At 35.7% G+C, this 25,184-nt stretch overlaps 1 protein-coding gene across 1 annotated transcript in view; it reads right to left on the bottom strand.

The window, feature by feature from the left end:
• Positions 1-25,184, bottom strand: part of TGFBR2 (transforming growth factor beta receptor 2) — a 50,983-nt gene that overhangs the window by 20,929 nt on the left and 4,870 nt on the right. The window contains exons 2-3 of the mRNA XM_015812422.2: positions 9,230-9,395; positions 7,408-7,598 (exon numbers count right to left, since the gene is read on the bottom strand). Of these exons, the coding sequence (XP_015667908.1) occupies positions 7,408-7,598; positions 9,230-9,395 (357 nt within the window). The remainder of the gene's footprint in view (positions 1-7,407; positions 7,599-9,229; positions 9,396-25,184) is intronic.

The raw sequence follows: 25,184 nt of genomic DNA, 5'->3' as shown, positions 1-25,184 counted from the left end.
TATTAAGGGTTCCAAATGATTTTTTATAGGGTAGTTTTATGAAATGATAGAATTAACTTGTTAACTTTATGGAAGATGGGAATTTTTTTTTTCTTTTCTTTTTTTTGTATAAGTAAGGGATGGTGTTAAACTATCTTGCTGAAATGGTAAAGATTTTGGATATTTGAAGAACTAACTAAATGAATAATTTTTATTAACATGGAGGAGATGGATTGTTTAAGTTTAGACTTTGGAGTTAGAGATATTAATATTTGTTTACTTGTATTTGAATATTAGCCTAGGTTGGTTTGGGAAGTCCGGGGGGTGGGGGGATGGGATATAATATTGTGAAATATTTGTGATGTATTTCTTTTTTCTTATGATAAAAATAAAAATTTTATATTGAAAAAAAAAAAGAGTTAGAGCATTCCCAACTATCTATTTGAAGACCTTCTCCATGAAAAATGTTGAGGTCATTGACTTCATTGCCAAATTGCTGTTATCATGAAATATTCATACCAACATTCAACAAAAAATACATCCATCTAAAAGTTAAACCCATTAGACCTAGGGCTGCCTTGCCATTTGTTCTTTTTTTTAATCAATAGTCTCACAGATAAAGAATGTTTAACTCATTTAGAAAGGAATCCCTGAAGATCTCAGGGAGATTCTTAAATCATAAACCGGTACATAAAGCAGTTACTAATATTATGAAAAGTCCCCCTTAGTGTCAATAATGTGGTTTTCATTAAATATTAAAGAAACACTTCACTGATGTTACTAGGATTTTTTTCATTATTATTCACTACATTATTAGTAACTGCTACATTTGTTCCCAATCACAATTGGTGAGAAATAGACACATATGTTTACTTTAGAAAAATAGAAAATAAAATTGTGCAAGAATAAAAGGTAACCTTTAGATTTGGTTATTATAATCTCTACTGATACTTTTCCCTGACAAACACTCTTTTCCTGAAAAATCATCTTTGAAACAGATATTGGCTACAGCGTAGTTATATTTAAAATATACACAATTAAAAAAAAAAATCAATGCTTAAAATTACAGTACTTCTATAATAATAATCCATCTATGCCAGGGGTGGGCAATTAATTTTCTCAATGAACTATATGAGAAACTACGACTGCCCCCCATTGATGCCCCCCCATGCCATCTCCCCACTGCCGCCTTTGCTGAGGGCCAGATAGAGACAACCCACGGGCCAGATGTGGCTCCGGGTCATAAAATGCCCAGATCTGATCTATGCCATTCCATAAAATTCTATGGTGATTATCTTTAATTCACAATGACTTAATTTTTGTCAGGGGATGATCTTATTGAATAAAATGATCTACTAATTTAGCTAAAAATATACGAAAAACAGGGATATACATTTTTTAAAAGAGATGTCCTTGGGAATAATGATCTGGTTATGTCTATAGAAATACCTTTTATTTTGATCATACATATTCCCTACACTTTTGATCATTTTTTTAAAAAATGGAAATGAATGTTTTCTTATTCGAAATGGAACCTGTTTTCTTGTGGTACAAAGTTACATAAAGAGTTGAGTGAAAATACATTGGCCGGGTATTTTGCATTTGGAAATTTTTCCAACAAGATGCCAAAGTTCTAGTTTGTGCCTGCCAGCTTCTCCAATTTTATTTGGTAAATGTAATCCATAACCTAACTATCTCATGCCTCTCATTTTCAAATCCAGTCCCTGTAAGCATCACAAAGACCCACCCTGTCTCAAGTGATTGGGCAAGTGACACTCTCTCTGCATCAAAAAAAATATTTTAAAAAATGGATTTTCAAATAAGTCTGATCAGTTTGTTTAGTTACAAACTCAGATACGTTGTTTCCTCACCTACCCAAATATATGCCAGTTGAAAAATAAAAATCTACATGAGATCAGGACTTTAGGCTTCATTATATCAATTTTAAGTAGTTTTAAATGAAACCTCTGTGGAGGCTCTCAATAACTGGCATTACTGACCAATCATATTAAAATGGGGAGAAAAATGCTTTTAGATACTAAGTTTAACAAAGTTGACTTTCAAAATATTAAGGATGACAGTTCTTTAAACTACGGTAAATTGTCTGTAGCTAAACATTACTTATTAGAAGCTAGTGTCTAGCCTCTTTAAAATTATATCCTGCTGTCTGATTCATAATTATTTTCTTTAGCCCCAAACAAATAAGTCTTTTGGATATTCATTCATAAATCAGGATTCAATATATCCTCAACAGCTGGACATTTTAAACTGATAGCAAATCAAGGGAAAAAAAGATAAAATAATTTAGTGCACCAGGACTTCGATTTAACATTCATTTGTGCAACTGCAAGGCCCTTCACTGATTTCTGTAGGCTATAACTGAAACAAATGGACCACTTTTATCTGAATTAAATAGGGCAAGAAAAAAAAATCTATATAAACACACAAGACAATCTGCACTCACTAAGCAAACAGCAGCAGGCGTCTGCAATGGGTGGGACAAGGGTACATATGGATGACAGCCCAACAGACAAAATTATTGCAGGATATTCTCTAGTTGTCTGGGGAAAACTGGACCAGCTGGCCATGATGTTCTGTTCAGTGTTAAACACAGACAGGAAACCACATGTCTGATACTGTAAAAATAATTTGTCTTCCTGCCAGAGCTAAGCAGGCAAGCAAGGAAAAAGGGGTTTATTTTCATTTAAAAGAACACTAATCCACAACAATAAAAACCAAATGACAATGTATCAACTGTGTATGGAATGTAAATGTTACAAAAGGAACCTTTGGATTTTAGCTGAATGTACTCCTAATAGTCTCCTGGATTCTAAATTTGGAAAAATATTTTTGAATTTTTCTAATAAAAGGAGACAGTAAGAAGTTAGAATGCTGGCTTCTATTCTTTTTTCCTTGGTGAAGGAAGAATGAATTCAGTTCATAGCAAAAAAAAAAATCTGCCATTTTGTAAATTTTAATAACTTTTCAACAGCAGAATAGCACGACACAGTTTCTAATGACAAGTAGCTGGAGCTATGATGAACTAATAGTGCTTTAAGAAGCCTTTTTAAAATCAAGATTCTAGATTCCAGTTGCTTAGATGTCTGGTTGTTGCCCTTATCTAACCATTTGCCTGTTACTTAACAAGCCTGTCCATGCCTGACGACTAGAGTTTATTTCTATTAACCTAAGTTTCATCTTAAACAGCACAGAAGTATATTTTTACAGATCCAAATGAGACTCTTTAAAAGTATATTTTTTTCATTAAACTGTATTAAGCCTTACAGAAAAGTTATACAGATTATCACTCTAGAATCAGTTCTTTGGCATTTTTGTAGAACAAAAAACTCTTAGTAGAAATTAAGGCCAAAACTTTTGATTCCTTCTGTCGCTAACTTTTAAGCAATGAAGGAGGAAATAACTCTACCATGCCAACTGTATTATCTCCAACAGCTTAAGGCATAAGAAGTACAATGAAATATTTATAAAAATTCATCCAAAACTCTACAGTGATGTGGATTCTTTGGAATGCAGATCCTTTATTACTACAATATTATTAAAATTACTATTAATTAAGAGACACAGAGATATCTTGAAGCTATATGAAATGTTATTAAGAATATTAACAATAATTCATTTTTTCTCATACACACAGAACAAAGTGGAAAAATTATGGTATGCAAAAGAAATGTCTGTTATGTAAGTTTTAACTTAACGTGTTAAGATAAAAAGCAAATAGATCATTCTCCTAGGCAAAAACTGGCACCAATTTTGGAAAACTATGACTGTAATATTCTACAAGTAATCCTTGACTTACAATGACTGAAATTTCTGTTTCTACACAATTTGTTTATAAAAAGTACAACCACATCATTTAACAAAGGTAATTCCTGCAGTCCCAGTTGCGATCATTTACTGAATCCCAAGGCTGTTGCCTAACAACTTCCCAAAACCATATCAGAGAAGTGATAAGTAGGTCACAAGCAGGCTGGTAAGCAGGTAAGTGGCTGCTGGCAATTGGGAGGAGCGATCAAGCAGGTATGCAGGGAGATGTGGCATGGGTTGGAAAGGGTGCACATGGAGGGAGGAACAGCAAGGTTTGGAAAGGTGACCATAGATATCCAAGGGTGTGAGGGAAGCATGATGACAGCCAAGATGGGAGTGTGAGTAAAGTGCAGTAAGGTTAAGGAGGTGTTTGGGAGTAGTGAGAATGTGAACAATGCACAATAAGGATTGGGGAGGGTACATGGTGATATAAGTGAAAGAGAAAGGCATGGCAAGGTGTGGGGAGTATATGAGTGCAATTAGTTATTGATTGTAAATATTGAAATATTATTAAATCCAGAAGACATCCCTGATATAAAAGGAGGAGGCGGGAGAGGAGAGGATATAATACTACTACTAATAATAATAATAAAGTTGGAAGGGACCTTGGAGGTCATCTAGTCCAACCCCCTGCTCAGGCAGAAAACCCTATACCATTTTGGACAAATGGCTGTCCAGTCTCTTCTTAAAAACTTCCAGTGTTGGAGCATTCATCGCTTCTGGAGGCAAGGTTGTTCCACTGGTTAATTGTTCTAACTGTCAGGAAGTTTCTCCTTAGTTCTAGGTTGCTTCTCTCCATGATTACTTTCCATCCGTTGCTTCTTGTCCTGCCTTCAGGCGCTTTGGAAAACTGCTTGAGTCCCTCTTCTTTGTGGCAGCACCTGAGATATTGGAACACTGCTATCATGTCCCCCCCTCGTCCTTCTCTTCATTAAACTAGACATACCCAATTCCAGCAGCCTTTCCTTATATGTTTTAGCCTCCAGTCCCCTAATAATCTTTGTTGCTCTTCTCTGTACTCTTTCCAGACTCTCAACATCTTTTTTACATCGCGGTGACCAAAACTGGATGCAGTATTCCAAGTGTGGCCTTACCAAGGCATTGTAAAGTGATATTAACACTTCACATGATCTTGATTCTATCCCTCTGTTAATGCAACCCAGCACTGTGTTGGCTTTTTTGGCAGCTGCAGCACACTGCTAAAAAAGCCAACACAGTGCTAGGCTGCATTAACAGAAGGAGGGGGGCTGCATATAAAAGAAGGAGGGGGGAGAGAAGAAGATATAAAAGGAGAAGGGATGAGAAATTTGTTAAATGAGTTTTGCCCCATTTTATGACTTTTCTTGCCACATTTGTTAACTGAAACATTGCAGTTATTAAATTAGTAACATGGTTGTTAAGTGAATCTGGTTTCCCCACTGACTTTGCTTATCAGAAGGTTGCAAAAGGGGATCACATGACCCTGGGACACACTGACCATCATAAATATGAATCAGTTGCCAAGCATCTGAATGTAAATCACGTGACCCTGAGGATGCTGCAATGGTCATAAGTGTGAAAAATGTCATAAGTTGTAACTTTGAACAGTCACTAAGCGAACTGTTGTAAGTCAAGGACTACCTGTACTTTATCACTTTTTTCCTGCTCTAACAGTTTAAACTTGTGTTTACCAATTACACAACATTTGGGATTTTACACATATGAAATAACATAAAGTTAAAGATGTACAATGATTTCATAATAAGGAAACAGATGCAAGTAAAATACATCTGCTCAGTTCTACAAACTGCCAGATAATCCAGGAGCCCAACTGATTTAGTTAAGAAAAGACAGATTTGCTTAAGAAAATAACTTTGTTGTTTGCTTAGTTATTTGGGTTATAACTCTTTAAATTTCCACCTTCTAAATGCAATTTTTTTAAAAATACTTACATTTTTCAAGTTCTACTTGAATGCTAAATTGCCATCCCAATATTTTCAAAATAGAACTTCCTATCACACAACATGTATATTTATCATACAATAAATATAATTGTCAGTCTTACTATTTATCTTGTTGAATAGGAAACAGACTTGATTTTATGTCTTCACTGTCAAGGTTTGGCTTTTTACGAAAATGCAAACCCATGACTATTCCTTAGTATCTTCCCCTTTTTTTTCTCTCCAACTCTTATTATTTCTCCTTTGTGACTTTCCACAACTTCAGCCAACTGTTGTGGGCCATGTTGTTTCCCCAAACTATTCTAATTGTGTAATGGCTTTCAAATCAATTGTCTCTAAATCCAGTACAAATTCTTCATCTTTCATACTAACTATTTCAAAGCTTTTATTTACTTATATGTTCTATATGCCATTTTTGTTTTTGTTTTAAAAATACCTGCAAACCTACTCTGAAAATGAAAAATGATGTGATATTATCTCTTTTTAATTGTGAAACATTGATCTGATTCTTGCCCTTTTAGCTTCACCAGAAGTCACAAGATATCACCTTTTCTGCCAAGGATTGATTAGGCCTGCATGTTTTCTATAATCCTTTTAACAATGTTTTAATCATTAATAATAATGTTGCATACACACAATTATTCATGTAAGTAAAACAGAGAACAGAAAAGGACAAAATTGCTTTCCAAAGTGTGATAGAACTTTGGAATATAATTAATACTTATATTGAGGGCAACTAACATATCTTTAAACTTTCAATCACTCTATATAAAGCAGTTATATTATTACCCAATGATTAAGGGGATGAAGTGATGCAACTGCAATTCAAAATTAAAAAAAATAGAAATTCCATAAAAAGAAAATAGTTAATATGACCATTTATAATTTTATTAAGAATTACAGAAGAAACTAAGCTATTTCAATAAAAACTGCTCAAAACATCTGGCCAACTATCATTGCCAAATCGTTTATCCAAACAAATGTAAGATATCTATTAGTTCTGAAGTTGTAATGATTGGCTTGGACTGACTGAATCAAAAGCAAAAAATCAGTGATTACTGATAGTAATAGTAATCACTTTCTGGATGGAATGGTACATTAAAATCTTTATAATGGAAGTCAATGCTACTTGTAAATATCATATAATTCAGGGATGATACCATTCTAGGATCTCAGAAGATGAATTCAAACAATGCAATGGGGAAAAACGGGTAAAAGCACTTTCTTTTTATTCTTTAATCTCTCAGGGTTTTTTCCCCTCTTCCCTTTCTGCAAAAATTTGGAATTAATCATTTACAGAACGAATGTCTAGTTAATATTTCATGGGCTGGTAAAAATATTCCATACATTGGAATGTGATGGAATAACAATAACTGAGGTCATAGAGAACTGTCTGTCAGAATCCACTGAAACACAATGTTTCTTTAAATTATTATTTTATGGATTATTCTACTAATTGCACTTTAGAGGAAAATATGATAATCAATTTTTTTTTATCTCTAAGTTTACTATGCATATTGCATGGGATATTTCACAGTGTTATTGATTTGTTAAAGCAACCATTCTCTTTCTTTAGTATCACGAGAGACTTCCATGGAAGCCTTCTTTATCAGCTGGTCAAAAAGTGGACCCATATATAAAATGAAGTACAATATACACTTACTTTCTGAAAAAATAATTTCATCATTGCATTCATCATCTTTGCAGGAACACATATATAACAGTCCTCCAGCTCCTTTCTTCTCTTTCATCATGCATTTCTTCGAATTGAAATCATCCAATTTGTAACCGTGGAGCTCTATTGTAGGATCATGGCATATTGTTTCTAAGGTTATGTTCCCATTATTCTTTCTCCTAAAAACAGTGGAAAATTAAAAAAAGCACAAACATTTCTTTTTAAAGAAAGACAACTGAAAATAGGGTAATGTACAATAAAAAAAATAATTGGGACAAAATTAAATTTTATGCAAGTTACTATAATTATAACATTTCAATAATGTTTACTGCAGTAATTTAAACAGCATTAAATTATCTGAAATGGAAAGTCCAAAGTTCCATCGTAGTAAACATGTATTTATTGAAATAGTTGTCTGCACAGATGTGTATAGTTTTGAACCATCTTGGGAAATGTTTTTGAGGAATGGTTAGTTATAGCAATAGCACTTAGACTTATATACTTCTTCACAGTGCTTTACAGCCCTCTCTACATGGTTTACAGAATCAGCATATGGCCCTCAACAATCTGGGTCCTCATTTTACCGACCTCAGAAGAATGGAAGGCTGAGTCAACCTTGAGCTGGTCAGGATCGAACAGATCAAACAGCTGGCAGTCAGCAGTAGCCTGCAATACTGCATTGTAATCACTGCACCACTACCAATCCCTAAATTTGAGATGACTATGAAGCCAACAACTGAACTGAAGATGTGGATTTGAAATCACTGAATATGCACAAACAGTTTTAATATGTATGTGTGTGAGTTATTTATAAAAAAAATAATAAAATAGAGATCAAAATTTAAAACAAAAGATTGTCCTCAGATGTTTGGAGGAACATCTTGTGGTATCTAAAATACACAAATGTGTATCTACAGAATTTGATTCATGTTAGGAAGTATAATGAAGGTGGTATAGTATAATGATAGTATAATAGTATAATGAAGGTGGTAGCAATGGCAGATAGGGAGAGGAAGAACATAATACACTACCCATCTCAATCTGCCATCTTCACAACACGAATAATCATCCTATAAAACTTATTATCGAAGTTCTTCTAATCAACACTGCTGCAGCAAGACAGTATTTTAAAGGCCATTTAATATACTTGGCTTGTTTCAAATCTTACAACCTTAATTTCTAATCTGGATGGAATCAAAACTTGATGCTAATTAGAAGTCTCCCAGTTTAATTATGTTGTGAGAATTGTAGAAGTCAAAAATACTTCCTCGTATATCTACTTATTAATATGATAATCTAAACCAAATCAATGAGTTTTAATCGAATCTTGTTGAGTATCTTTTAAAGTTCCATATGGCTTTCAAGACACTGAATCTATTATAGCTTGTACACCTCTGTGTTTATAGTGAGCCATACTAGAGTGAATTTAAATAGGCATCACTTAATATACTTCTAATCAAATCTGCTCTATAATGGCCATCTTCTGAAGAGATCCTAACTCACCTGCTTTGCTTAGCAAAGGACTGGAACTTGTTATCAGATGTAAATGTCTGAATTTCATAACTACCTAGGCCCTCTTCCCCAGGTACGTTTGTTTCATTTTGTAAGAAAATGATACTCATGCAATATAATAAGAATTTCAATATACTACATCGAAATGAATGGAAATAAAGCTTAATTTTATCTGAATATCACAATAATCAAAACATTTTGCACTTTTTGCCAAAACTATAATGGAAATTGGAGACAATTTTTTTAAAAAACAAAACCCAACACAATGAATCATATGCCATAGCTACAATGAACTTACCAAACAGCTGCACAGATTTCATTTTTCTTTGGACAAATAGAAGTGATGTTGCAGTTACTGCAACAATGACCTTCGTTGGTACATGTTGTCAATCTAACATCACAAAATTTGCATAGTTTCCCCATTTTGAATCCACCACTAAAGAAGTTATGTTCACGATATTCAGCTACAAAGGAAATATATATATAAAATAATATAGATCTTCCCATAAAAATACATTTTATTTGCCAAATTATATTTTAATATGTATCATTATGAACAATATTTTATATCATAAACATATGCAACAAATGTTGGTTTTTTTCCATCTGACAAAATAAGGTAAGAATCTTATACTACAATAATTTGCTTTAGCCAGTATAGATTTGCAGAGCTATTGTCCTGAAAACACACACACACACACACACGTTAGGAAACACTACATAACTGAACTTTTTTGGCCAGGCTATAACATCCATGAAGCAAAGGTAATTATTGTCAAAAGCAAAGACCTACATTAGTAAAAATTAAAGAACCATCAAATTATGCAACCATAATTTGAAAATTAAATTTTAAATCAAATTTAAAATTTGATGCAAATAATCTTTGAAATTATTGCTGTATCAACATGAATTAATGAACATAGAACACACGAACCATCCTAATTTGGCAGGATGCTCTTTATTCAGACATTGCATATATCTTACATAGACTACACACATCACACCTATATTTGGAATTTAAGTAATACTTAGAAAAGTTCAGCCAGAACAAGCGGAAGAAAACAAGCATCACATATTGCAAGACAAGTAACTTAGAAGTAAGGGATTTTCCAATCTGAGAAATGAAAATATTTGTCTTGCATTTAGGTTTCATAGCCACATTTTAAAAAGAACTTTATGTTTTTCTCCCTTTGTTTATAGAAAATGCATGGCTTCTACTAGAATTATGGACTTTCCATTTTATTAATGGAATGACCAGTCAGATGCAAATGTCTGTACATGGGTAATATTATGCTCTGAATTTGAAGGCAGTAATCTGTATTTGTTAAGGATTTGTGTTAAGTTTTGAGTACTAAGAGGCTGAGTTATGCTGGCACTCTAGAATATTTTGTTATTACAACTTTTGCTCTTTTCACAATAATATTTTGACTTTATAAATAAGCACCAGCATTTAGGGTCAAATCCATGTAATTAATAATCTCAATATGCAGAATAGCTGAAAAGAGTAAATATGAATACTAATGAAATACACCATATTTTTTTAACAAATATGATGGTTCATGTTTTTCCTTTTCAGTTACTAAATAAAATGTGATAGAACTTCAAAATGCAATATTTATTTATTTTCAGGGCAAACAATACATATTTAAGCTTTTCATCATACAGTATTAGAAAGCAGATTTGCCTTTCTAAAGGGTAAGAAATGAAACCGCAAGTCATATTCAGTAGATTTAGAAACTTGTAACACAGTCCTTTCCAGTCCTAAAGGTCATGGAATAAACTTACATTGCTTATTAGACAGCAAAAATAGCCTAGCTAGGTAGGTAATTGGTAGATAAATGGACACAGAGAGAGAGAGAGATAGGTAAATACATAGATATGGATAGATAGCAAATATAGCAAATATATATTTGAGCAGAGGGTTGGACTAGGAAACCTCCAAGGTCCCTTCCAACTTTATTATTATTATTAAATATATAAATTTGTATAGTGAAACAAGAGCATCATTTGAAATAAGTTTCCCCATAATGACTGAATCAACAGAAAGTCAATTTTATTCCATAGTTGTTTCTTTTAAATAATTTGACACCATCTGTATAGTCTCAGGTACTTAGCAGCATGAAAAAAAATCAAAGGGCAAAATAAAAAAAGAACCACCAAAGCAGCAGATATGGGGCAAATAAAACTATAAGAACATAAATTATTAAGAACTATATCTTCTTGCCATTCTTTAAAATGACTGTAAGAAACATGGGTTTAGACTCTAATATTAATGCAAATAAGGTCTAGTTAATATTTACTGGATTATTGTTTCAGTGAAGCACATCCAAAACTCTGATATTGCAATTTGTAATCTATGCATGTTTTCCCAGAAACTAGATAACTAAAATTGTAGAACTCTACATACTAAAACTTGTTGAGTGATCTGTTTTTGATAGTTAGCGAGGACATTCAAATCTGATATTCTTCCATAAAGCATTCCCATAATGCTGTTTTGGGGGAAAGATAATAATCAAAAATCATTTTATTAGTAATTTTATCAAGTCATTTGAACAAATTATTTTACTGTTTTAACATTCTGGTAACACGACAGTAATGTTTATTTTAATACTAATTGATGAGAGAAAAATATTAATGGGTGTGGAGCCTTCTTTGAACTGTTGAAAGGACTGTTTTGTAGACTGAAAATAGATGAAGATAGATGTTGTAAACTGAAGATAGAGGGGTCAAAGAGGCCATCCATGTTAAAATTGAACAATAGAGGGGAAGAGATACAACTTAGTCTACTTAGTCTACTTAGTCTATTATTATTAAAATTACAACAGAGGTCCCCAACCTTTTGGACACCAGGGACCGGTTCTGTGGACAGAGGTTTTTCCCAGAACTGGAGGGGGCATGGTTTCCTGTACTGCTTGCATCCTGGGGATGGGGCTTTGTCTGTGCGGCCTGGTTTCTAGCATGCTGCAGCCCGGTGCCAGTCCATGGACCGGGGGCTGGGGACACTGGTCTACAACAGTCCTTTCAATAGTTCCAAGAAGGCTCCAAACCCATTTGCACTCAAGTGTTCTTGTCGACACAGATAAGCCTCCAGGTGGCATCAACAACTCTCTAAAAGAATGTAAATGACCAGCTGTCTGCAAGAAGTATAAATCCTTCCATTCCCCACCATCCAGTCAGAGCTGAAGAAGTTTCTTGGATGAGAAGTGAAATGTCTTCAAAAAGAAAAAAGAAAATCCAGTTGCTTTGTGAAAACTTCTATGGGACTTCTACGACTATGGGATTTCCCCGTGTTGATGACTCCTTTAGAATATATCACTAAGTCAAAACTAACTCTAATTTACATTCACTTGGTAAACAATGCTATAGATTTTTGTGTGTGTTCATGCTTTTAATATATAAAAAGTAGAGGTAGTCTTCAAGTTACAAGTGTAATGGAGCCTGCCCATTCCACTCGTAATTCGAAAACTCATAGAATGAATCGCTTACTTCGAACGAGATCACTCCCTTGCTCATTAAGATGCACATGGCTTGTTAAGTGCACATGAGGTATCTCAGGGAAGGTCATGGGGGGCCTAGTGATGGAATAGGCCCCCAAGGCCTCCCTGGTCCACTAAGATACCTCATGCTTTCCTCTGCCTTCCTGTTGCGCCAGACTCACTTATCTTGAAAAAAATCTGTCTCCTCTCTGCCACGGTTTCTGCCTTTGAGGGAGAGGAAAGTCGATGGAATCTCCTGGGTGCCTGTAATATTGCGCGAGTTCAGGCACCAATCCTCTTTTGCAGAGACTGGGAGCCTAAACTCTCACGGTGTTTGCTCCTGCTCGCAATGCCTTTCCACCACTGCCAAAACAATTTTCACCAGGACGGAGACCTTGGGAAACTGGAAGTTCCATCTGCATTCAAATGCATACTTAGAAACGGAGTGCCTCACTCTTGGCTCCATTTTTGCCAGAAAAAGCCATTTCTCAAGCCTCTTCCTAGCGAAAACAAGCCCCTGGAGCAAGCACATCTCGTTCTTTGGCTACATTTTTAGCAGGAAAAAGCCATTTTGCAAGCCCCTTCCTAGTGAAAACAAGCCTCCAGAGGGAGCGTGTCAACTCCGGAGGCTTGTTTTCGTAGGACTGCTCTTAAGAAGAGCGAGGCGTGCTTGCTCTGGAGGCTTGTTTTTTGCTAGGAAGGGGCTTGAGAAATGGCTTTTTCTCCGAAAACTTAGCCATAGAGCTTGCAGTCTCTGCCAGATTTCCATTGGGATAAAAAGTTTTTTAGCTCCTATAGAGCGCTTCCAAACGCAGCCAGTCCTTGTGTTTGGAAGTAATCCATAGGTGCCAAAATATTTTTTATCCCAACAGAGATTTGACAAAAGGCTCCGTTTCTCAAGTGCCCCATTCCAGGCATACGGAGCTTGCAGTCTCTGCCAGTTCTCCACCAGATCTGGCAGAGACTGTAAGCTCCGTATGCCTTAATGGGATGCTTGAGAAACAGAGCCTTCTGTCAAATCTCCGTTGGGATAAAAAAAAGGGAGGCACTTGAGAAATGGAGCCTTCTTCTAGATCTCCATTGGGATAAAAAAATGTTTCAGTACCTATGGAGGGCTTCCAAATGCAGGGACTGGCTGCGTTTGGAAGCACTCTGTCATGGTTCTGATAGATGAAACCCTTCAAAAGAACTTCGAGGCATTGTTTTCCTTAAAGAATCTTTTATTCGGAAAACAAAGTATCGGCACTACATAGTTGAACCCAAAACTAAATTCCCTCCCTCCTGATACAAAGTAACAAAGTGCAATTCCCACCCCCAATAAACTGTCATAAATCACATTCCCCAATTAGCTTAAAGTGTGGGCTTTCTCCTTAACTCCACAGTCCGCCAAAATGTTATCAGGTTGTCCTTGGGTTCCCACCACAGCATTATGTTATGGCTAGCTGAGCTTATATTCCAACTCCTCCCTTGCTGCACTTCATTTCTAAAGCAAGAAAAGCATTGTAAAGAAATAGAGAAAATGGCTGTATTTTCATCAATTGTTAGCAGCATTGACACATTCTATAGGCACTAAAAGACTCTTTATCCCAACAGAAATCTGGCAGAGACTGCAAGCTCTGTATGCCTGGAATGGGGCGCTTGAGAAAAGGAGCACTCTTTTCCATTCAGTCACCCAGGGTGCTTCAAAACACAGGGAATCCCTGCATTTTAAATAGCCCCACCAGAGCACAAACACTCCACAATCCACAATGCCAAATCCTAACCCCCACCCCAGGGCAATCACATTCCTTCACTAACCTCCTTTCCAGCTCCATTCTCCATGTGCAGGGAAACAAAAGAAGTTTGTGGGACTGAAAAAAAAAAGATCAATCTGACCTCTCAACTTCTTGCAAAAAAATAAAAGGCCTCAGAAAGTTGGAAGGTCTGGTTGAACTTTTGTTTAACTGATAGTCCACAAGCTTCTTTTATTGCCCTGGACGCAGTGGCGGAGAATGGAGCTGGAAAAGAGGTTAGTGAAGAGAAGCTTTGGGGAAGTGAGGGGAGACAGGGTAGCGTCTGGTCTGGCCGCCGTTGCCTCACTCCAGCATCAGAGCTCAGAGGCTTGTTTTCACCAGGAAAAAGCCATTTCTCAAGCTCCTTCCTGACGAAAATGAGGCCAAAGCATGCCTTGCTCTTATTGAGAACAATCATGCGAAAACAAACCTCCGGAGCAAGCCAGACTTATTGAGAGCATTCCTGCTCTGCGCCTCCATTTTCTTTTACTCAGGAGCAGACAAACTCAAACCTGCCACCTTTCATCTGAACAGAGACCTGAGTCACACGGAGTTTCAAGCAGTCACATGGAACATTCCTTTGTTTCTGAAGTGCCCCACTGCAGGCACATGGACCTTCCAATCTCTCTCAGGTCTGTGTATGAATAAAAAGTGTTTGAGCAGCTTGAGTTTCTCTGCTCCGCCCGAAGAAAGAAACCAAGAGGTGCAGAGCAGGATTGCTCTCAAGAAGAAGATTCATGTGTGCTGCATGCACCGACCTTATTGAGAGCAATCCTGCTCTGCACCTCCGTTTCCTTTCACTTGGAGCAGAGAAACTCAAGCCGCTGCTGCTCAATGAGTGAGGAGGATGAGGAGGAGAAGAATGGTGAAGATTTGTGCCAGCTGGCCGGCCAGGCAAGGACTAGGTCGGACGGAGTGGGTGGTTGGCTGGGGAGGGGGATCATGGCAACTCAGGTGGTTGCCACTGCTGCCACCTTGGGTGCGGGTGCAAGGGATCTGGCCCCGTGATGCCTCCCTGCTCAGTTGAAGGCTTCATTCCTGCCCTCAAATTAAGGCTGGTGCACGTGAACACCTGGGCCATGGACAGCATTGGTTCCTGAGCCTTTGGGGACACTTTGCCCCATAGGCATGCAAACAAAGCAAACACTTCTCTCCCAGTGCATGGAAGCTTCCAGGGGCCATGATCTCTTTTGAGGGGTTTGTAGGCTGGTTGTAAGTCAATATGTCTGTTGATGGAATTGCTTGTGGAACGCCAGGCTTCGATGAACTCATGAGCGTGGCAGGTGGTAGTGTGGCTGATGATTTTAGTGTTGCTCCAATCAATCTGGTGTTGTTTGGTATCAATGTGGGTAGAAATTAAGGATTTGGGATTGTGGCATTTGTTGCCAGCCAGTATTCATGGATCTTCGTTTTTAATTCATGGATCTTGTTTGTCCCACATAGAATTGCAATGACTTGAATCCATAGCTCTACCCATCCAACCAAAATTCTGGACATGCTACATCAACATCATCATCAGACGTTCCCTAACTGAAGAAACACACTACTTAATAACATACTGCCTGGGATCAAATTTACATATGAAGAGGAAAGAGACAACTGACTCTCATTCCTCGATATTAATATAAGGAGACTGGACAACAGAAAACCCATGTCTACCACAAACCTACCCACACAGACCAGATTCTCAGCTTCTCAATCAACCACCACACCACACCCAATGAGGATTATATCATCATTTATTCCATACTACTCTTACAATGCAAAATTATTTAAATCTGCTCCTTGGTCAATCTATATACAATTGCAGCTGTCTTCTAGGGACACTCAAATAAATCAAAGAGAAAGTCTGCATAAGTGAATAGTATACCTATTTCACTAGGACTCTTAATTGTATAGACAGTAAATCCTGATGCAATTTCTAAGCATATCTGCTAAGGAAATATGCTCCTTTAGCTACATATTTGAAAATGAGCTTATAAAAATAATATCTGGAGTATAACATATTATTAAAGCTGTGGTGGAACAGTGGTTAGAATACAGTATTGCAGGCTAATTCAGCTCACTGCCAGAAGTTCGATCCTCACGGGCTGAAGGTTGATTCAGCCTTCCATCCTTCTAAGGCCAGTAAATTGAAGACCCAGTTTGTTGGGAGCAATATGCTGACTCTGTAAACTGCTTAGAGAGTGCTGTAAAGCAAGGGTCCCCAACCCCCATATGTGGAATGGCCACAGCACACCAGCAACCAGTCCGCACAAACAAGCAAAGCAGGCAGCACACAAAATCAGGCACTCTCCGGTCCGTGGAAAAACCTTTCTCCACGGAATCGATCCCTGGTGCCCAAAAAGTTGGAGACATCTACTGTAAAGCACTGTAAAGCAGTATATAAGTCTAAGTGCTTTACTATTACTATTATATTTAGAGAAAATATTTGGGATATAAAAACTGGATATCTTCATAGTTAAATTGACATACATACACAATTATCTGATTAGTAATGTTTAAAAATACAACTTAAGTCTCTGGAATAAACATCTGCCAGACTATTTTTGGATTAAACATTTAATATATGCTATAGATTTCCTGACTAAGAAAACAAATATTTAAGCTATTGTTTCTTAAAAGAAACTGTTTGAATTATTGGAAAACATTTTATACATCCTCAGTTAGACCTATCCTGTGTTTACATCCTGACTGGTATATTCACCATTCCCCACATATATGAGATAACAAGCTTGGAGAGGCCTGAAGATAAGTCTTTTTCTCTCTCCTGATCTCTACTTGTGGAATAGCCAGCCCACGTGGTTGGCAAAAGTGTGGAATTCTTGGTAGCTAAAACAGAGCTTTTTGTGAAGGCATTTAAGTTATAATTTGCTGCCATTTAGGCTTCAGTTGGATCATAGTTATTATCATTTTTATTTATTAATATTAAGATGTTTTCTTATCTTAGACTAATGTGACAAAATTATGCTTAAATTGGATTTTTATTAAATTTTTAGTTTTATTGTAATCTGCTGTAACTCAGCTTGACTTGGCAGCATATCAATAAAGTAAAATAAAATATAATAACTACCTATGCTTCCTCAACAGCTTTATCATTATAAGCCACAAATTATGGATTTATAAAGCTAAATGTAAATGAGAAATATGGCCAGCCATAAAGATTACTGTTCCTATTTGGTCTTATCTTCATGTGAATCACTAAAATAACAAAGAAGTATACTTTTTGTGATCTTTTATTCTACAAAATCCAGTCAGGATTTGCATATTAGCAATACACTGTAAAGCTGATTTATAATCATCACTTCCAAGAACCACAAAAAACTATATTCTTTGGCTCCCCTTTTTGTTTGTTTCTACAAAGAAAAGTGTGAAATTGGAACAAATAATGGTTAGGTCATATTTCATCTATATACTATTTTCCAATTTTGTTTTCAGGTCCAGTTCAAGGTGCTGGCATAAGATGAGAAACTTTTTCCTTGCTTAAGATTACAAAATCTAAATGCTTCTGTTAATTCTATTAATTATACAAACCCAGAATTTTCCTTGGAGGCCTTGTTCAATTTGTCTTCTCCTACAAAGGAGTAGCAGTTGGCTGACTAGGAATACCCTCATTAGTTCAAGGTTCTCCAAAACAGGAGCTGCCTTTTTTGTACTAGACAAGACTTTTCTATTTTACAGGTTTTTTTTTTAACATTCATCTTTATTATGCTGCAAAGGTGTTTTAAATCTTTTTAAACTGCTGTCTAGAGACAGTTTCAATTATTTTAATTGCTTGCTTCCTTTGTTGTTTATCTTTTATGTTTTGCTGCTGCTTCAGTTTATCATTTCTAAACTGAGAAAAAAGGGTAGGAAGTTTTCAAGTGTAAGATAAAGACCCTATGAAGTAACCATCTATTTATTTTTGTTTTGTTTATATAAACCATGATGTATGTCTCCAGAACATTTTAAGTAGTCATTTCCGAGTTTCACAATAACACTTTCAAGTAAAAACATTCTATTCCTTCAGAAAGTCTATCCAAATTCATAACATAAAACATACAATAATCTTACTAAGTTTCCTTCACACCTTCCTGTAAGAAAAATATATATTTACATTCCTTGCTGAACAAAAGCTCCAAAATGGTTATTAACACTTCCTAGATGCAATATGAACAATTACAGATATCAAATATAGGTTTAAGAATGATTGGAAGGGATGAAGTAGAATAATAGCTGTCGCCAGATTAATAGTTTAGCATAGATTGTACTTTTCTAGAATTCTTTGTAATATAAAATGTACCCCCATGTATTCAAACTAGACCTAAAGGACAAGTTCAAAAAGTCTGAAATTCCCTATCAGAAATTACTGGTGATCTATGACATTCGTTTAAGAGATCTGCAAAACCATTATGAATATCTGTAATTGCCCCGTGTTTTCCTCCTATGATGGTAGACTTAAAGAAAAACTCTTCAAAAAAAAAAGTTTATTTTAATAGCTCTACCTACCTATCTCAAAAATGGGGGAGACTTTGTGATTATCCTTATCTCTGGCAGTTTTGTGTTTAAACAACAGATGCCTCCAAATAACTAATATCTAATCTATTCCAGTTTACTAGACATATACTTGCTTACTATTTTCAAGTGTTACTAGAGTTCAGACTGAAAAATTTTTTTGTTATATTTTCTAATCATAAAATGATTAAAACAACATTACAGCAAGCCTTCTGAATGCTAATAGCCACTTATCTGCTTGCTCAAAAGAGAAGCAGGAAAGAAACGAAGTAGTTCTTGCTCCTAATGCTTTTTTGCCTGACCTTTGTCATTCTCCCCCCCCTCTATTTAGGTAAGGAAATTTCTCTGAAACAATGACCCAATGTGGCAACTTTTTGAAAGTCGGAAGTGGGAAGGGATTCTGAGATTAAAAAAAAAATTAAGAAACACACAGTGGTGAGATTCAGCCAGTTCGCACCACTTCGGCAGAACCGGTAGCTAATTTTTTGTTACCCAGGCCCAGAATGGACTTCCAGAAGCAGCATCCACACAGAGAACCGGTTGTTCACATATTTGAAACTCACCACTGTTTAAACATAGATCTAAAGTCTCCACTTCTGGTATACATGGAACTATATTCATACTTTCATATAAATATATGGAAAACTCAAAGTGGGAAGCAAACAGGAACATGCATTTAGCTCTGTATTCCTCTTTCTCCAGCTCCATACATTTAAGTAATAATAATAATAATAATAATAATAAAGCTGGAAGGGATCTTGGAGGTCATCTAGTCCAACCCCTGCTCAGGGGGTCAGTTAGAAGTGCAGCTGTGACAGTGCTTGCCTTTAAAATGAATACGTTATTTGGACTCTGGAATAATGTATGGACAATTTTCATTGAATTCAGTTTCTAGCCTGGCTAGATTGTCTATATTTATAGAGCAGTGGTTCTCAACCTTTTTAATGCCGTGACCCCAACTGGTCGTAAGTCGTGGACTAAACCGGTCGTAAGTCAAGGACTAAACCGGTCGTAAGCCGAGGACTACCCAATCGGTCGTAAGTTGAGGACTTTCCCTGCCTGGGAGCGCCGCGCATGCGTGGTTCCGCCCCCTGCGCTGGCCGAGGCGTAGCTGGCAAGCGGCAGAGACGGAGCAGGCCGACCACCAGCTGGCCCAGCCCAAGGGAGGTAAGGCACCCGCTGGAAAAGGGGGAAAAATGGCAAACAAAAAAAATGGTGGACAAAAAAAATGGCAGACAGCCTTGCTTAGCGACCCCCATGAAATGGTCGATCGACCCCAAATGGGGTCCCGACCCACAGGTTGAGAACCACTGTTATAGAGAATGGCAAGAGATAGATGCAGTACTGCATGAATGCTTATGTTTTCTTCTTTTTCTGGGCTCTCGAAATGAACATCAAATAGAACTTGATATATTAAGGAACACTAGCTTGTTGTTTTATGCTTTACCACTTAGTGCTTTACCACTAAGGTCTTTAACTAAGCTCAAGAAATCCATGCTGTAACTTACAAAACCTGGAGATATAAAACAAAATAACTCTTGCAGAAACTGAAGATAAGCCTTGACTTATTATATTTATTTGAAAATTTGAGTGTGATCAATATTTTCTTAACCAATCCCACAGCTCAGAAGGAAATGACAGTAGCTAGCTGTTGGACCAGATAATTACATAACATGGGAAATTGTGTACACTTCTAAATCTATATTGCAAGGGGATGTTTTAAGAGAATCCTTTCCACTGGTAATAAGAAACTACAGATTATGTAGATTATATAATAGATTAGTTAATTAATATAAGTAAATGCAATATATTCTGTAGTTGGAGATTGCTATTTGATTTTAGTTTTTTGTTGATCCATCTAACATTGCAAGAAGATACCCTGTGTTAATTAGTTGCTCCCTCAACAAGGAGAGGTAAATTACTACCCTAAGCAACTCTAAAAATACTCTCATAAGTGTAAGTTTCTAGCATTTTTTATCTCAACATCTATTTAAATAGTTCAACATTTTTTTTAGAAAAAATTGTATTTACAGCATATTATAGTTCTAATGTAGGGGTTCCCAACCGGAGGTGCTCGCGCCCCCTGGGGGTGTGAGACAATATTCCAAACATGGGTTTAGAAGTTTCAAAATTATAGTGTATATGCGGGGTGGATAATAATCAATGATTTTTTTAAAAAAAAATTAAAAATCGATTTTTTTATTTTTATCAAATTTATTTTAATAAAATGCTTTTGGAGTAAAAATCTATCTAAATATAGTTTTCTATTTAAGATAGCTTATTCAGCATGAAGTAGAGCTTAGTTATGTAGCATGAGGCTGTATATTCCGCAATATTTACATTTTTTGTAAACTCATTCAATCAATCCCAGCTCTGCAAGCTGAGATAACATGCACTGCATTGATGCATTCACACAATTTCACAGTAACCATGAGATAAATCATAAAACAAAGTTCAGGAATATTCCTTTATCCCATTGTTTTGCAAATTATGTACACTACAAACTCCAGGATTGTTTGAAGAGAAATGCATCTGTACCAGGCTCTAAGTGTTTTAATTAAATAAAAGAATTTGAGTAGTTCTCCAATTATGTGTGATTAACCTATTAACCTAAAATCGGTTCTGATATCGCTGTTTTACTAACCTGACAGCTTATTATTCTAAATAGGAAACCTTCATTTTGTTTGCAAATAGTAATATTAAAGATTCTAACTACCAGCAAGAATGAGTCCTTACATTTAAAGAGCACCTGTCATTTCCACTTTATTTTTAAGAAAAAAACAACTCACAGCAACTCTGACCCCTAATTCAATTGTCCATTTCAAATATTGCATGATTCATTTATTGCAAATTTAGACAGTTTACTGCAATTTATTCCACTAAAGAAATGCCCAAAATAAGAATGCTACAAGCCTTTAAATATTTGTGCATGGTGGCATAGTTCCCCATTTTTTATTCGCAATATAGCACACCAAAACCAAGGTAGACAAATACAGACATATTTGGAAATGGGTCAAAGTTTAATTAGATCTAAGGTTCTAAAATATGAAAACCATGTCTTTTACAATCTACTAGTCTTATATTATTGTTTGAATAATGATACTATGAACTGATCTTATCATAATATTTTAATGTCATTGATATTTTCATTGATTTGGTTTCTAGAGATAAGAATTAATTATTTGCTATTTTACAGAGCCTCATAAAGGCTTCCTTATTTCTATAGTTATTTCTATAGAAATCAATGTACATTTCTTGAAGATGTGATAAACTTACATACATACACACACACACACACACACACACAGAGAGAGAGAGAGAGAGAGAGAGAGAGAGAGAGAGAGAGAGAGAGAGAGAGAGAGAGAGAGAGAGAGACCCCATATAAAATTAATCTGGAATAACTGTTCTGCCATACAAGTTCTTGTAGCAATGACTAGCAATTGATACAATTGTCCTTCATTATATACAGCAATTGTCTTCATTATAAAATCATGGTAACTGAACTGTGTATATGTTACAGTCCGGATCCAGTGATTGTCTTTTTCCTTTCAAGAACTTTCTCCCATAACAATTATCTCTGAAACGTATCTGTATTTGCTCCTTCTTTTTCTCATATTATTATGGCAGATCTCAACGGGACGACCCACTTGTGAGGCTCTGCATAGCTTCTCTGATGATGGTTCATAGTAACTTTGTGCTCTACACAGCTCTTTATCAATCTTAGCATAGGGATTCTTGACCCTGTTACTGGGCACTACTGCCCAGTACCGCCTACAGACTATTCATGGTGATCTTCAATCATGCCCTGGATACTAGAATTGCCTATAAATAGATCCAAGCTGTGTCTAGTGATACAATCAATGTATCACTGTGATTGTTCAGTAGGTAACATAGCAAGCAGCAGTATAATCAAAAAGCCCATCCATTGACATTATGAAAGACAGTCATGCAGAACTGAGATGTCAGCATAAACCACACTGCAGAAGTCAAATGACCCCTCCATTAACAACTGAGGAAGTCACTCTAATGTAGACCAGTAAAAAAAAAGGATGTCAAGTATCAGGACTTAGTAAGAATCACCATGACCTAGTGAAGGGAGACAGTGACAAACATAGGAACATTACACAAACAACCTAACTTCTTAAAAAGCATACTTTACACATGCACAATAGCCTGTATAAAATATTATTTCAAGGTTTGGTCCCTAATTATCAATCAAGGATATATAAATCATGGATAATAGATCACAAAGAGCAGGAATAATTTATACCTGCAATTTTTGGTCACCCATGACTGATGTTCATTCATTTTTATTAGGACACTTAATTCTATAGTACCACTTTATACTGCAAGATTGAAAAACAATAGCACAAATGTTTTTCCACCCAATCTTTAGATAGGAGCAATTAAGATAATTCTCTGGTCTAAAGTAATAATTATTCTTTTACACAGATATTTTTAAAGCTGACAGACCCATAATAGCCTAATGGACTCTACTTTGCTTCCAGCATTATTAGTAGACTATACTCAACAACAGACATGAGAAATACGGCTCTCTATCATGTCAGCATATACTCTAATTCATAAAGTTACAATGCACTTTGTTTATTGTTCCTGCATTCATCTATAACAATATTATAATTCTCTGTTTGGTCACAGATTACAGGTGTGTGTGTGGGGGGGATTTATATATATTTATCAGAGAGCAGCATATAATTCAGAGGAATAACTTTTGCCTTTCAATTTTGTAGGAAAAAAATATTCCCAAACGAGAAATATTTATGGCAGGCTTTCAAGGTGTTTTCTGATTGTAACATATTGTCTCAGGATCACTTTTTTTTTCTAGTTGCATGAATGTCTGCCTCTGATTATTTATTGAATTTATATCTGGACTTGATTTTGTGATCCTTAGTGGTTTATATGATGTGGAAAAAAAATAGATCACAAAAATAAACTAAATAATAAACTTACTGTCTAACACATGATATAAAAGCAACAATAAAACCCCCAAGAAACAAAAATAGAAAAATCAAAGACAGCACAACAGGTAAGCATTGGAAATACTTTCTTGAAAAACTGAACAATCTTTCTAAAGCCATGAAGAAGAAAGCCAGCCTGATCTCCCTGAGAAATCATTCCACAAACTCAGCTCTGAGCCAATAGCAACACTTTCTAGCTTGAACACCCGTTACTATAAGGATCACAGGGTGTTTTTAATAATCTAGTAGGTTAGACTGGTACAGTTTAGAGGTGATTCTGCAAGTACCAAACTATAAGTAAATACTGTAGTAGCCACAGAGTGAAAGTGCCCCAATTCAGGATCAAAATTATGGCACACCAGCCATAATTTTTATTAAATTTTTTATCTCACCTTTATAATTTTATAAGTAATTCAAGTCGGCAAACATACATAATATTCCCTCCTCTTCCTTTCCCACAATAACAGCCCTATGAATTTGGTAGGGTTGAAAGAGTGTGATCGGCTGAAAATCTCTAAGGCAGGATTGGAACCCATATTCTCCTGGTTTCTAGGCAGTACTTTAACTGCTACACCAAATTGGGTCCTTTTACCCAATTATCTTTTTACTCTTCTGCAACACCTAACAAAATGTGTCCCATGTAGCTATTAGCAATAGGGTTATTATTATTTTTATGAGCAAAATAATATTGCCACAGATAAATAACCATCTCAGTCTAAAAGAGAATCCCCACCCAGCAATACTCAGGATTTCTAAAAATATTATGCGTAGTTTAGTCTTTAGATTTCTTGGGAGGGAGAGCAATGAAAAAGATGTCACTTCTTGTAACAATTAGGATTGGTAATATAGAAAAATATAAGCATTTTTTTTCTTACTTCAACTAGCTTTGTGAATGCTTACCATTGCATCATAGAATATTCCATCTGATTTTTTTAAAAAATGCATAATGCTACTTTTTAAACAGTAAGACAAACAAATCATAGATGGCATTGCTAGAGTTTGTTTCTTGTGAGTGACAATACATTTGCATAAATTTTCTCATGTCAAAAAGGCAAGAGGCTATATTTTGATGATTTAGTGCAGTATCCTGCAGCCTGATAACTGTGTAGAACAGTAACATTCAGATTAGTCAGGTGTTCCTTGAATTGTAATCCAACACACCTGGACAGGGTTAGCTTGGAAAACGTAACTGGACCTTCTGTATTGATTGCTGATACCTTACACATATTTATATTTGGTCGACAAATACTTTTTCTATACATCACTAGCAATATCCTTAGTAGTGTTCCATAAGGTAGAAAAAGGTTGGTTTTTCAATTGTGACTATCCGAAGTTATTATAATTTATTATTATTATAATTTAATTTATATACCGCCCTTCTCCCGCAGGACTCAGGGCGGTGCACAGCGTATTAAAAACAGTACAAATACAAAACATAAAAATACAAACCCCTATAAAACCAGATTAAAAAACCGAATATTAGAAGCTGTGTTTCTATTTAAAATTATTTTTAAAATCACCCTAAATAAAAT

Source organism: Protobothrops mucrosquamatus, unplaced genomic scaffold (assembly GCF_001527695.2).
Source record: "Protobothrops mucrosquamatus isolate PMUCROS unplaced genomic scaffold, P.Mucros_1.0 scaffold83, whole genome shotgun sequence".
In the NCBI taxonomy this organism is placed as follows: Eukaryota; Metazoa; Chordata; class Lepidosauria; order Squamata; family Viperidae; genus Protobothrops; species Protobothrops mucrosquamatus.
The sequence above is the reverse complement of the archived record's forward strand: the minus strand, read 5'-3'. Positions and strand labels throughout refer to the sequence as shown.